The 15,802-nt window shown below is 37.3% G+C and overlaps 1 protein-coding gene across 1 annotated transcript in view; it reads left to right on the plus strand.

Moving 5' to 3' along the window:
• SBF2 (SET binding factor 2) overlaps positions 1–11,612 on the plus strand; it is a 258,529-nt gene extending 246,917 nt beyond the window's left edge. The window contains exons 36-40 of the mRNA XM_034062016.1: positions 4,891–4,995; positions 6,418–6,611; positions 7,009–7,096; positions 8,650–8,781; positions 9,076–11,612. Coding sequence (XP_033917907.1) covers positions 4,891–4,995; positions 6,418–6,611; positions 7,009–7,096; positions 8,650–8,781; positions 9,076–9,174 — 618 coding nt within the window. The 3' untranslated portion in view covers positions 9,175–11,612. The remainder of the gene's footprint in view (positions 1–4,890; positions 4,996–6,417; positions 6,612–7,008; positions 7,097–8,649; positions 8,782–9,075) is intronic.
• Positions 11,613–15,802: the final 4,190 nt, after the last annotated feature.

A 15,802-nucleotide genomic window follows, 5' to 3' on the forward strand; every position in this document is an offset into this window, starting at 1 on the left:
CTCAGCAGGGATCGTATCAGGAATTCTTTAGCAAAAAAAACCCAGAGAGCTTTCATATCACGTAACTAGAGGCCAGAAGTAAAACAGGAATAGAGTAACAGTGTTCTTCTGCATTTCTTCCTGGGGTAAATGCCAAGCTATCCATATCCACAGCTGTGAGAAACTGCCATATAACAGGGAAATCGGACATATAATATTCTGAAGATATGTAGGTCAGGTTTTATAGAATTTAAATGTTGTTTGTGAATTAGATTATAGTAATAGAAGATAGTGATGGAGAGGAACATTTGGAAAACTTTGAAGAGGTTGTATAAAGGTTACAAAAATATTCTTGTAAGTTCAAAAAGCAAAGTGAACTTTCTTTTAAAACAAGTTGTTAATTTAGGGCTATTGCTTATGTAGGAGAATGACCTCTTTTGAATCATAAATCTATTGAGAATGTGTTGGTATCCAAAAAATGTTTGAACTGAAACCATATTTAACAATTGTAAATTACTAGGGAAGATTGATTCTCCCTTAGTTTATAATGATAAGCCCCAGTTTGTTTGTTCTAAAGATATATTTTCAGTTGAAAACTAGATAGTGCTCTTCAGGATCTAAAGCTGAAGCAGAGGAGTTAATGAGTGTCTTAACTGAGAATTTTCCTTGGTAGAATGTGGTGCTCTTCTATGAAGAGCAAAAGATGTAATTCTTTAGCAGTAAATGTTCTAATGTGTTAGCATATTTCATTCATTTAGTCCTAAATGAAGCCTTTTAAAGTTTGCTGGTGATAAAATGCATTCTAAAATACAGATTTCTGTATAAAGCTTCTCAATTCACTTCTACCACGTCAGAGACAGAAATATGAGCTGCGTTGTTCAAATCTTACATTCTCAAAAGTGTACCTTGGAGACATAAATGTTCGAAAGCAGATCCAGACAGAGGTGCTCCCCTTTAAGACTGTTTTCTAATGGCCTTTCTGCATAACAGAAATCAGAAAGAAGGTACTGATGTTAAGAGTAGCTACATAGCCATTTTAAAAGAAAATTGAAGGTAATTATGAAACAGCATACCTAGGCCTTTATTTTCTTTCAGAGATTAGTTACAAATAGTTTTAGCAGAATTTTTGCATTTGAAAAAGGTAGATTTTGCCACAATTTTTTTTTGTCCCCCTAAGCACTTGCTTTCATTACTTGAAAAATTCAGTAAGACAACACCACAGTGTAGTACGTCCATGAGCCATGTCTTCAGTACAGGGTACAGCTCTGGGTTAAATGTTTCCCATGAAGACTAGCTCTTCAAATGATCCTTTGACATGAATCTGTTGTGATACATTATAAATGGGCTAACTTATCTAAGTGATGTTCAACAAAGGGAAGTCTTGTGGCTGGGGAGGAGCAGCCCCATGCACCAGTGTACACTGGGGGTACCCAGCTGGAAAACAGCTTTGCATAAAGGGACTGGGCGAACAGCAAGCTGATCTGAACCAACAACGTGTCCTTGCAGGTGCAATGGCTAGTGGTATCCTGGGATGGATTAGGAGTATTGCCTGCAGGTTGAGGGAAGTGATCCTTTAGCCAGCCCTGCTAAAGCCAAACCTGTAGTTCTGGACTCCTTGGTACAAGAACAAGATGGTGCTACTGGAGAGAGTCCAGCAAATGGCCACAAAGACAATTAGGGCATTGGAGCATCTCTTCAATGAGGAAAGCCTGAGAGAGCTGGGACTGTTCAGCCTGCAGAAGAGAAGGCTCAGGGTAATCTTATCAATGTATATAGATACCTGAATAGAATGTGTAAAGAAGACAGAGCCAAACTCTTTTCAGTGGTGCCCAGTGACAAGACCAGAGGCAGTGGGTGCAAACTGAAACACAGGAGGTTCCATCTATACCGTCAGGGCACACTTTTTCACAGTGAGAGTGACTGAACACTGGCACATATTGCCCTGAGAGGTTGCGTATCTCCATCCTTGGAGACACTCAGAAGCCATCTGCAGACAGTCCTAGCAACTGGCTCTAGATGGCCCTGCTTCAGCAGCGGAGCTGGACCAGATGACTTCCAGAGGTCACTTCCAGCCTCAACCATTCTGTGATATATGCCTGGTTGCCAGTTGTATTAGAGGTAGTAATCTACCAGTATTTTAGTGAAAATACAAGTCAAATACTGGAGGGCAGACACGTTTCCCACTAATTTGCTGGCATTCCAAAAAATGTATTCAGTCTTCATCATTCATTCAAATTCCAGGACTTTTAAGAATTGTGAGAGGTGAACCTACACATTCTATTATTCCAAATAAGCAGTTACATCACTTACCATTACATGGTGATTGCTCAGCAAGAGGTTGGCAAACTCAAAAGATGCCAGTCATCCAAATTAACTCTGCTGCAAATATACACTGTAAAGAACTAAGGCTATATAAGGGGTCAATGAATAACCAGCAAAACAATAAAAATAGTGCTTCAGAGCATGAGGTTGCAGTTATGTGCCAGAAAGACTGCTCCATCAAAGTGGCCCCTGAACCATTAAGTTTTTTCCAAATACTGAATGACTGGTCGTGTACAACTTGTTGCACACACAAGTCTAAATGCTTGACAGAGGCAGTAATTCAGTCACTGGATACACATTCAGTATCTTTCCATTTGTGGTCAAAGTCTTGGAAGACTTCTAGCCCAGGAGTTATATATACTGAGAAGGAAGTGCTCACAAAACAGGGTACTCTGTTACAGTCAAAACAGCTGACTAGTGAAGGACTTTATCCAGATTGTTTTGTGTGCACAAACACATCGTGGTTTCAAAGGAGGTGATCGGTCTCCGCAGTTCTGGAGTGTCTCCAGAGTTAACTCCTGTTTGTACCATTCCAATATTACAAAGCAGATTACTCAGTAGATGCATCTTTTGAAAGGCACAGTAATGCTAATCGTTTGTATTAACTAATTTCAGGAAATTGATACTCGTATATCCACAGATTGTATTTGCTACAGCCTTTCTTTTTATATGTATTGACTTCTGCTCCCATAAGTTGAGGCAACAGGGAATGAACCAGAAAGATAAATTTAAGGCATTTTTCTTGCAAGGAAATGCAGCTATTCATAGTTCATTCCATATGTGGAAGAAAAAAAAAAACCCTGACATTTTCAGTAAAATTTAGAACTGAAGAAACAAAGAGTAAATTTTAATGATTTATTGCCATGTAAGTTTTTTTACATGGGGTTTATTAAAGGAGAATGTATTCCTAACTTTTCAATTTATATGCAGGAGATTGTTGAAAGGTTTTCATTTTAAGTTCTGGAAGCGCTACTCATTGTAGAGCCAAAAAAAGAAGGAATGTGACCCAGTTGCTAAGTAACAAGTTTCAGTTGCTTCCAGATTCTGCAGAGAAAGACTCATACTCAGAAGTCAAGACGAGGGCACAAAGAATAATCAGATTAAAACCTGACTAACTTTCAGCACAAAAGAGCTTGTATACTTTTACAGCAATTTGGAAAGCCTTTTACGTAAAAAGTCTGTGTTAGATTGATTCGGTCATTTGTGTCTCATCAGGAAGCATTTTACACTCAGCACTTTGAAAGAGGAACAAGTAATCTAGAGAAGCCTTTAGTCTGGCTTGTATTCACCACTCCTTATTTTGTATCTACCTATGAAGATACTCCAAACAAAGCTATTCTGGTTTTATTTCTTGGCAGGAAGAAAATCCCAGAATATTTAATGTATATATGGCTTTCAACTATCTTCAGTATTTAAAACTTCTGGTTTAAGTCTTGTTGATAAGATGGATTTCTTACATTTAATTTGACTTTTGCATTTTCTAATTTACTTTCAGCAGAGAAGAGTTTGTAGAAATGTTTTGTTAAATATTGGCTTTTTTTATTTTCAATTGAGATACCAAGATTTTTCTGGTCAAATATAGCAATTTTCTGTAAGTCTTTCAATAAATAACAATACCCTGAAGAAACTGTCATTTTGAAAGACCATTAGGAGTTGGAGAGTATCATGAAATCTGCTTTCATCACTTGTTCTAGTAGAAGTAAATAAAGACAGAGACTTACTGTCTCTCCTTTGAACATAAATGCCCTGGGTTTTAGTTAGTTTTTATATAGCATGAGAATTCTCTCTCATATGGCAGGTTTTGGTTCTGTCAATACTTAATTGGCTGAGGTTTTAATTTGATTTCATTAAGATTCATATTTTAATAATAATATAGTTGTTGAAAGTAAAAATATAGAAAGGAAGCATGGTGAGGAATATGAACCACGTATCAAAGTAATGACAAATGTATTGATGAGTGTTCAGAAGTAAACATAAACTAATTAAATTGCCTCTTTTTACTTAGCATGCACTGTCTTATTAGCAGGAAATAACCCTAACTGGAGGTTATCAACATAGGTCATATTCCCAAGATCCACAACAAGAACATGTTGTTTCAGTTTGGTATCCAAACTGAATAAATCTTTCTGTTTCATTTCCTTCTTTTATTACAGCTTTGTATCACATTTTATCAACCCGGGTAAATGTTAATATTGGCAATGTACAATGTTGGTGTCACAGCACAGAATTCGCTCTTTGTAAATATTGTTATAAAAATATAGCCTATGCTTACCATTGTCATGTTTCTATTATGGCAATTGGTGTTGAATTTTGTGTGTTCAGGAGAACTGGCAGAGAACTGAGAGCATAGTGGCTCCTCCAACCTGTGACATGCAAGAACAACTTTGTGGCTGATGCTGTACTTGGTTCCTTTCGACTCCTAAGTCTGGTGGACTTCAGCGTACAGCTAGTTTGACAGAGGTTTTTCTACTGTACTGGTTAACACAGCCTAAAAGTTACCTGTGTAAAAATATTGCCTAGAAAATGGTTGTACAAAACCAATTGCAGGAAGTGATTCTGTGATCAGAAAACTCTTGTTATTTGTTTCAGGAAATCGAGAAGTTGGAAAGTAAATTAAATCAGAGCCCAGAAAGGTGGCAGCTTTTGTGGGAAAGAGTCAAAATAAGTCTAAAAGATGACACCAGGCAAGACAATGTAAGTAGTAAAAGAGCTCATGCAATAGAGCATTCCATTCCAGCTATATAGGCTACCTGGGGCACTAACAAAATCACTGTATTTCTTGGAGTAAAATAGTGCTTTCAGAAATGTTGTTCTAACCGACTACGCTGACTTTGTATTTCTGTATGTAGAAAAACGTATTTATGCTTGTGCTATTTACCTAATGGCTTTACCAGAGTAGATTAAGATACCCAGAAAAAATAAGCATGAGCATATGACTTTATATGTTGAAAAGATTCTTGAAGTACAAAAAAACGAATTTCCTAAAATTAGCTGAAAGGACACAACAGTTTCAGAAATGAGTAAAGATATTTCCATGTCTAAATGGAATTTTGGAACTGAATTCCAGTAAAGGTCAGAAGCATTCATGCTTGTGTTTCCAGTTATTGACTGTGGTAAAAACAATCACTAACAATATAGGTATTTTCTAAGTCAAAGGCTGCTTTTTTTCTTTTTACTCCACTTTCACTAGGAAGAATGATACTGCTTTTTGTGAGCTTTTCCTATAAATTTGGCACAATGAATTGCCCCTGAAGACTGTACCTGAAGTCTTCAGCTTCATGTGCTTGTTCAGATTTGCCAGCATTCATGTAATGTTTAGTTGACAGCACTACTTCATTATTTGTCCTTTCATCTCAGAAAAGGAATCTGCTTTATGTCTGTCAGTCATTAAAGCTCACTTTATACCCTAGATAAATTCAAGATGAAAAAAAATATAATTCTAGCAAAGCAGAAGGGTTTTTTTTTTATTGAGTTGGAAGCAGAATAGGAAATGCAAGTATAAATATACCTGGTATCAGTCTCCTGTCCTAGCTGTTATTTAAGTATTCTCAGATAAATGCAATAGCTAACGTCAGTCCTAAAGAACTCCATCTCTAGGATGCTGTCATTTAGATTAAGAGCAAATTTAGGATGCCTCTTACTCCAGGTTATTGAGATTCTATAAAAATAATTTATATTGGAACTGTAAAGTAGCTCTTGGAAACTGCACTCTTTCTGCCTTCCATCTCTCTCTCCTTTCTTTCCCTTCCTGTCCCTTTTCTTCCTTCTCTATGAAAGTAGGGAAATTTATTGTATCCAAATGTCTTCACTAATTCTAGATTATTCTGAGAAATCAAGGGAGACATTGTTCAAGATTGTTTCACTGGAATATGCAAGGCTTTTTTGAAATACTGATTTTTCACACCATGTGAACTGTTATGCTTAAGAAATGCATTGAATTACCATCCCTCTGACTTCTTTTCTGAAGCAGTAGTGACTCGTCGTATGAAGATTCTTTTGCTCTCATAGTAATTCACAACTTGTGTTGTACCACGTATTATCAGTGTAAAGTTGAGACAGTTTCACAATGCAAGACACATTGTGTTATCTTTCTTCTTGTATTTTCATATTATTTAGCTCCGAAGAGATCCTTCTGGCTCCTCAGGAATGATGTCAGCTAATCTACATTCCTATCAAAAGAGGTCTTTGTTGGAAATACCTGGCAGTGGGCTGGGTGAAGAACAGAGTGCAAGTATCCCTCCCTCTAATGGAGTAGACAGAAGAACAACTACACTATACAATCATTTCACATCAAAGAATGATGAAAATAGGTAAACAGAGTGTTTATGGACTTCTTATTAGATAGGTACAAGTGTCTGTTTAAGGAAAAAATTACATTTTCATATGCACAGAATGCTTTATTCCTTCATAGTGGTTTTGTTTTTCTGTTATCTTGATGGGTGGGCCTCTTTCTCCTAGCAGTAGCTTTCAGTCTTCCTCTTTATATACACAAGCAAATTGTAGCTGCACATTTAATGCATCCAAAGTACTGAAACAGTATTTATTAGTATATCACACTTACCAATAAGTAAATTACTTGTTTAAAACTAATTTGTTTTACTGCAGTAAAAGAAGTGTTTCAGTATGTGTGTAGTCATTTTGGGGCTTTTATGTATCATTAATATTCATATTATATAATCAAGCCTTCTGTGTTTTTGTACCTTTCAGATCTTTTGAAGGTACGCTATACAAAAGAGGAGCTTTACTAAAAGGTTGGAAACCTCGCTGGTTTGTGCTGGATGTGACAAAACACCAGGTAAAACTTTTTCAGATAATAGACTTGTATATGACTATTTTGCTGCTTTTTTATTGACTGTGTATAGATTGACTTTACAAATGCTAATGATTATTTTTAGATGTGTATTTATGCAATGTGTGTGTTACATCATTATAGACCATATATCTGTGTTTATCTCGTGTAGCTCGTAGCAGATACAGCATTCTGAATGGACAGAGGTTTGTTACTATGTTGGGGTTTGATTTGGTTTGTTTCAAACAGTAGTAAATGTTTAGCATATAATCATAAAAGACTTTTTAGACTGGAAGTCATGCATTATTGTTTGGGTACAAACATTTTTTGCCTGCATCATACCTCAGGAGAAAAAAAAAAACAGGTAGTGCCTGAGGACATTTTCTAGGCATTAGGGTACACAAGCAATACAGTCAATTTTTTAAAGCCCTGAGCACTCTTAGCTATAGAATGTCATTGGGGAATTAAGTGGTAAGCATAATTTATTTTTTAATATGACCAAAAGAACTAAAAGCTCTTTCTGAGTGCAGTTTGGATGCTGGGACCTAATATGGTAACTGATAGCAAGTTTTGTTCAGGCATTCATATTGAAACAATAGTAGTTATTGTAAGCTCAGTGTGTATTTTGCAGCCTCTTTGTTACTCAAGCACTTTGCCATTAGCATTTTTCCCTGCAAGTGAAAAGATATGTATACTCTGGGTATACAGAAAAAAAGGTTCCATTTTGCAGAAGAGAAAAATACTTGTAAATTTTTTGTATAACCAAATATCCTCCTGAGTTTCATAGTTGTAGGATTAATACAGGTCTGTCTTAGTTGGAATTCTGGTGTTTGACCTTGCTGTGAAGGTTGCTTCATTATTTTGCATTGATTTCTGGGATATTTCTTTTTTTTCCTCACTTTTCTTTAAGTAAGAGATACTCTCTTTTGGAACTTGTTTGCACATTGGAACCCAGTTTGCAGAGTGGTTAACATTCATACCAAAGTATCTTTGCAAGGAGAGAAAAAAAAGGCAAGCTTCTTTCAAACCACTAAGTGCAGTATAGCAAAATGTGAGTTTTCTGTGCAGTTTGTAATTATCTAAAATTATACTTATTTTTTTCTGATCATTTTGAATCCTTGAAATGTAGAGAGTAATTGTTTTGTTAATTCCTTGCTGAAGTAAAGCTTTTGTATTCGTTTCAAAGTAATGAACAGTAATTAGGTGGTTTCTGTTAGAAAAACTGATAAGGAATGCTGAATCTTAAAGACTATGTTCCACTTTCAACCTTCACACGTTCTCTGACCGGACGCAATGCAGGAGTATTTGAAGCTTCTCTTCTCTGAAAATCTGGTAACAAAATGCTCCTGCCCCAACTCCATGTCTGCACAGGAGCAGATGGTGGAGACTTCTTTGTTCTCAGTTTTGTCTTAGAAATTTCCCATGTCTGATGTCCTTGGGTCCTAATAACATTTGTGCCTCTCAGCCTTAGTACTCCATGTTGTATCCAGGAAAAGAGAAGTGAAATGTCCATCTAAGTAGCATATTTGGGTTTTTCTTTTTTTTCTCTTGTGGTCTAGCTGCGATACTATGATTCTGGTGAGGATACAAGCTGTAAGGGACACATAGACCTTGCAGAAGTAGAAACTGTGATTCCTGCTTCTCCGACAATTGGAGCCCCAAAACATGCAAGTGAAAAAGCTTTTTTTGATGTAAGTATTTCTGGTTTTTACTTTATGTGAAGGTTTCTTTACTTGGTGTATTGAGCCTACTGCTTTCCATCCTGCTGGAAGGTGTGAGCTAGGAAGAAGCAGTCATGCCAACTCAAGACAAAAAATTTTTGCACAGCTAGCATCTGGCTCTCAGATGAGAGCAGAACAGCAGAAGTTAAAAAAATGGTACATTCAGACCCAATTAGTGCATTGAATATTACAGCTTAAAATACGCAAGTTTCATTTTCTATTTTATGTGTTGCCTATCTTCATGTTCTTATTTTTCCTTTGCAGTTGAAGACAAATAAACGTGTGTATAATTTTTGTGCCCAAGATGCACAGAGTGCTCAACAATGGATGGATAGGATCCAGAGTTGCATTTCAGATGCTTAGAAAGGAAGAACGTTTCATGATAAAGACACGTTTAAAGCATCTCTTCCTGTAAGAAGCTAAGTTCTGAAATGTTACTGACAGACAGCCAGCCTTCCTTACATTTCAGCCATAAAAGTTCATAATATGCTAAAATTCCCTTCCTATTCAATAATTATAACCACTGTAACTGCTATTTTTTTTCTGCAGGGAGGACTTTGAGAAATAATCATCAATTTATCCTGAATTTCCACTTTCTTCAGTATAATCCCTAGCTATAAAAAGGGTCTGTATTTGCACTATCACCTAATCCTGGTTTTATCATTTCAGAGCTCTTCTGTTAGGAAGCCTGTCCAGAGGAAATCGTAGAAATTTTCTCTCCAACAGGAAGTGAACTTTCACTTTATTTATATTTTCAAGCAAAATGTTCTTATTTCCAAGCTAGTCATGCATAAGAGGGAACGTATCTACAGTTCCTTTAAATAAATAAATAAATGAAGTCTGACAGTCCAGTGGCATATATATCAGGTTGCCAATTTTTATAGACAGTTGACACTTTTAAAGACCAAAAAGTGAAATGCCTGAAACCAGACTTCCAAGTGTTTTATCAGTGTGCAGGTCATTCTCTAATATTGTGCACTCTAATATTGAGCACTTCTGCAATGTGGTTGCTCTATTTCAATTTCTAGGGATTATCTGAAGATCATAGCACTTTTCTTTTTAGATTCTATTTACAATAGTATAAATGAAAGAAAACTGGCTGACACTATCCAGGAGAAATGGAAAACAAACTAGGAATTCAGTAGAAGAAAGACCTCTTATGTGTGAGTTGTATATGTTAACTTATATGCTGTTCTGCTCACTGTAAAATACAAAATGACAAATGTAATAATGCACTAAACAATGAAGCAAGCACTTGCACTGAAATCTTTAAAATGCAGACATTTTGCAGGACAGAGCTAAGTTATTTATAGCAGAACAATATTAGCTCGTTAACAACATTACAGATATTAAATATGTACATAATCAGGTTTGATGTGTCATGATTTGATACTTTTTAAACATTTTTGCACATGAATTGGAAGACTGTTTATAGATTTTTACATTTGATAAAATTGTGTTTGTTCAGCTTAAAATCCTGGCAAAACATTTTTAATAGCCCCAAGATAGTAGAGATTTTACAATCTGCCGATAGTGGTGACATTGAGTAGAGTATGTAGGTAATTAAGCCATTGTTTTTATTTTAAAATGTTAATATTTTAAATAGCACACTAATCTTACAAAAGGTTTGTATATATGAGTCACTATTTTCTCATTTTTCCAGATGTTCTGCTTGTAATTTACTGTCAGCCTAACCAAACTGACTATACCTGTAAGATTTTTCAGTTACTAAATTGTTTGTGAGTTTGCTTGGGTTTTTTTTTATAACTAATGTATTTTGTCAGAAAGGAACACAAACTTCTCACCACACACAATAGGAAATGCAGCTGGTTTTAATGCATTTACAATTTCAAGACAAAAATATGAAGGATTTTTCTAGCATTTTTCAATTGACAAATTTCCACCTGTGACGATGGTGTTTGCACATTTGTATTTTTCTTTGTATATGAAGTACTTTTATATGTACTTTGTAAAATACTGATCCTGTTCTTCAGTTATATGAAAATATACATACCACTCCTTATTTTGTAACTAGTTAATTTTAAATCTTGTATGTTATGTGATATATGTATGCTAACCATCTTGTAATAAATACACTTCTTGAGGAAAAGTAAAAACCTTTCCTTTTACTGTAAAAGAGAAAAAAGCAAGACCCACATGTTGAAGTATTTTCACAGGCACAAGACAAATCCTTATTTACTCTGTATTAAGAATAGTGAGTGTATTAAAAACTATGTGGTCTTTTGTATACTTGTAAATATTCTTACATAAGAGTTGCACTTGAGCATCCTTAACTCCAACATTTGTCAACAGTAACACTAAAGACTAAAGAAATCAGAATTTAAAGCAAAATTACCATTCTAACAAGTCTCAATTTATAGCCTTTACTAAAAGGCTAAATACATATAATGTTCATACTAAGTTATTGAATAATGATGTTAATTTTTTTTTTAATCCTGTTTGGTATCACACCATAAATCAACTGCATACTTTCACCCTGGAATGTATCTCATTTATATCACCTTCTGCAAAAATTATCTAGTTCATAAGAAATAAAATATAAAAAAATGACAGTCTTACTTGAGATTATGCATCTAAATTGAATTACTGAGTGTAATGTGGGATAGCATAGTTAAAATGGAAAAGGAATGTGTGACAGAGGTAGGAGACTTGTGACAATTCTTGGATGCTGTGGTGCTTAAGTGGTAAGGTTTGCATATTGAGCTTGGCATGGATGCTAATGTTGCCTTAAATGTTGATCTCAATTTTTAGTGTCTATATTGATGGAAAATGGACTTGAGCAACTTAACTTAAAAATACCTAAATAAAAGCTTAAATGAGATTTTTTTATATTTGTGGTGTTTATGTAAGGTATATACAAAGGAATCATAGGCACAGGCTCTTGGTGTGAAGACACAAGGTTTGCAGTTTGCAGTGCCCCTGGGGGTCTCTTTTATACAAAATGAAGATTCAAACAGAGACTTAGACAAAATGCAGAGAAGTTAGCAAAGCACAAGCTATGGGGTTTGTCAGTGTGTTTGAGTTGTGGCAGCAGAAGTAGAAAATTACAGACAGAGAATTTGCTTGGGAAGAATTCTTTGTACAAAGGGATCTATCTTCATATTCTGTGAAAATATTTCAGGAAAAGGAACCCATCCAGTTGGGGCTGGGGTAAAAATGCACTCCCTCTGGTGTGTTGTATTACTGTTTCCATACTGTGTATCATAACATTCCCACTGTACAAAAGAGAATTATCAGAGGCTTTGTGTAAAGGGGTAAGATTGATTGCCCTTCTCTTTGTTGAGTATCAAAAGGCCCACATAATAGGTGACAGGATGAACTGAATTTACATTTTGAAGGGTTGCTACCAGAATATTCTATTAGTAATTACTCTTTCCTATCTAACATACAAGTATTTTCTATAAAACTCCTTACTTTTGATGAAACTTTAAAATTAGTGTTCTAAATAATAAAATACTTAGCATGCCACATGTGTGGGTCGCTGGTTATGTAATAATACACAAACAGCTAACAAACACAGGAACAAATGTTCAAAATTTTGTATCACATCCCACACACATTATTTGCATCTGATATTTTGTCAATTGCAGACATAACAAAAATGTGGTGATCTTGTCCAAATACTGTCATTTCACCTTTTCATCCTGTAATATTCTTGGAGTATGTCTCAGTGGCTGCACCACATTTCACATTTTTCATATTTGTGATCATCCAAATATTTTGTCTGTTCGTGATTATCCTGTGTTTGCTTTGGGGAGTCAGAAAACTGAAATGAATCTACCAGTTCCCCGGGTATGCTAAAGTTCATGCAGAGTATCATTGTCGCACCTACTTTCTGAGGTTTTGTCTGTATTTGATCTGCTTCTTCACAGATCCTTGGCTACCCTGCAAGCCAAGGGCATTACTAGCATCCACATTCTCATTTAGGAAAGTTTCATCTGAGTTTTTTTCACATACAAGTTTTTCTCAATTGACTAGTAAGGGTGCTTCTTCCTCTCATTACTGACACGTCCAGCTACCATCTCAAAGGAATAGATTACTAATACAAATGCTGCTGATAAGGATTGGTTTTGTGTTTCTTTTTGCATAGTACAAAATCTCCAAAGACTAACTTTCCTTTATTTATTTATCTGCTGTAGACCTTTCCAATCTCAGCTGATACGACTTTTCCCCCAGAGGGACTCTATCTTTACATTTCTGCTGAGGAAACATAGAGGAGTTAAAAAGAAGCTTATAAAAAATGGAGGCGAGGACAGGTGGCCTGGGAGGAATATATGGATATTGTCCAGGAAGCTAGGGACAAGGTCAGGAAAGCTAAGGCCCAGTTAGAATGAAATCTGGCAAGGGATGTGAAAGATAACCGGAAGGGACTCTATGGGTAAGTAGCAAACAAAAGACAGAATAGGGACAACTTTGGCCCTCTCCAGAAGCTATCAGGAGAACTGGCTACCCTGGATTTGGAGAAGGCTGAGGTTCCTAATGACTTTCTTGCCTCAGTCTTCACTGGCACATGCTCTAACCACACCACCCAAGTCTTGGAAGGCAGATGCAGGGACTGTGAGAATGAAGACCTTGGGCCCACTGTACATGAGGATCTGGTTCGAGACCATCTTAAAAACCTGAATGTACACAAGTCCATGGGACCTGATGAAATCCATCCGCGGGTCCTGAAGGAGCTGGCAAATGAAGTTGCAAAGCCACTGGCCATCATATTTGAAAAATCATGGCAGTCAGGTGAAGTTCCCTGAAAAAAAGGGAACTATAACCCCCATTTTCAAGAAGGGGAAAATGGAAGACCCAGGGAATTACAGACCAGTCAGTCTCACCTCTGTGCCTGGCAAAGTCTTGGAGCAGATTCTCCTGGAAGGCATTCTAGGGCACATGAAAAACAACAAGGTGCTTGGTGACAGCCAGCATGGCTTCACTAGGTGGAAATCCTGCCTGACCAATTTGGTGGCCTTCTATGATGGGGCTATGGAACTGATGGGCAGGGGTGGAGCAGTTGATGTCATCTACCTGGAGTTGTGCAAAGCGTTCGACACTGTCCCACATGACATCCTTGTCTCTAAATTGGAGAGACATCAATTTGACAGGTGGACCACCCAGTGGATAAAGAACTGGCTGGATGGTCGCACTCAAAGAGTTGTGGTCAATGGTTCAATGTCCAGCTGGAGACCAGTAACGAGTGGTGTCTCTCAGGGATCAGTGTTAGGACCGGACTTGTTCAACATCTTTGTTGGTGCCATGGACAGTGGGGTTGAATGTGCCCTCAGCAAGTTTGCTGATGACACCAAGCTGTGTGGTTCGGTTGACATGCTGGAGGGAAGGAATGCCATCCAGAGGGACCTTGACACACTTGTGAGCTGGGCTGATGCCAACCTCATGAAGTTTAACCATGCCAAGTGCAAGGTCCTACACCTGGGTCGGAGCAATCCCAGGCACAACTACAGGTTGGGCAGAGAAGAGGTTCAGAGCAGCCCTGAGGAGAAGGACTTGGGGGTGTTAGTCAATGAGAAAATGAACATGAGTCGGCTTCAATGTGTGCTCACAGCCAAGAAAGCAACCGTATCCTGGCCTGCATCAAAAGGAGGGTGACCACAAGGCCAAAGGAGGTGATATTGCCCATCTGCTCTGTTCTCATGAGATCTCACTTGTAGTATTGTGTGCAGTTCTGGTGTCCTCAACATAAAAAGGACATGGAACTGTTGGAACAAGTCCAGAGGAGGCCACGAGGATGATCAGGGGACTGGAGCACCTCCCATATGAAGACAGGCTGAGAGAGTTGGGGCTGTTCAGCCTGGAGAAGAGAAGGCTGCATGGAGACCTCATAGCAGCCTTCCAGTATCTGAAGGGGGCCTGTAAGAACACTGGTGAGGGACTTCATCAGGGACTGTAGTGATAGAACAAGGGGTAACGGTTTGAAACTTAAACAGGGGAAGTTTAGGTCGGATATAAGGAAGAAATTCTTTACTGTGAGGGTGGTGAGGCACTGGAATGGGTTGCCCAGAGAGGTTGTGAATGCTCCATCCCTGGCAGTGTTCAAGACCAGGTTGGACCAGAGCCTTGCGTGACATGGTTTAGTGTGAGGTGTTCCTGCCCATGGCAGGGGGGTTGTAACTAGATGATCTTAAGGTCCTTTCCAACCTTAGGTTCCAACCCTAACTATTCTATGATTCTGATAAAAAAAAAAATCTAAGACAAGAATAACTTGTCTTCTTCCACTTCAGGCTCCTGACACAAAAACTTGCAGTGTCTCCTTTTCTGGTGTATGTAGCAATGCCTGAAACCCTGTAAAATATCCCATCAAATGTTAATGAACCAGAGCCAGGAATAAATTGAGGAGTTAGTTATGTACAGACATGTAATTGACCACTACATGTATTATGTATGTTAGCAGCTTCAGGACAAGCTATAGGTCTTATTTCCAGTCTCAAGAAGTATCATAATATTGCCTCAGCAATCAAGGACACTTGTTTTTAACACTAAAATACCTTAGGTTTGTATCCTGTTCTTTCTGCGGCAATGGTCTTCTGAGACTTTGTCCCTTTAATGGCACAAATCTCTGTAGAGTAAATAGTTTTTAAGATAAACTCATTTTTATCAATTATTATTTCAGTTGTTAAAACCACACAGCTGACCACACAGTGCCATATGTGACAAGTTTCTCAGCATGGGAATAAAAAGCAAACATGTTGCTGTTTACCGTGGTACTGAGCGGGGTTTAGTTCAAAGAATAATGCACACATTTTTGTCATGCAAGCAGATTTTCCATTTTTGCTATCGAAACTAAATATTGCTGTCAGTAAGGTCATGTATATCCTAGCAACTTGCTATGGACTGCTTTTTAGCTGTTGTCAGAAAGGCCTCAGTTGAAAAATACTTTTAGCTTGTCCTAGGTTACTGCATGCATGTTGCCTTATGATATTCAGGTATTTCCTGAAAATGCAGTTCTGTGCAACTTTTCCACCTT

This window comes from Melopsittacus undulatus, chromosome 4 (assembly GCF_012275295.1).
Source record: "Melopsittacus undulatus isolate bMelUnd1 chromosome 4, bMelUnd1.mat.Z, whole genome shotgun sequence".
Taxonomy (NCBI): Eukaryota; Metazoa; Chordata; class Aves; order Psittaciformes; family Psittaculidae; genus Melopsittacus; species Melopsittacus undulatus.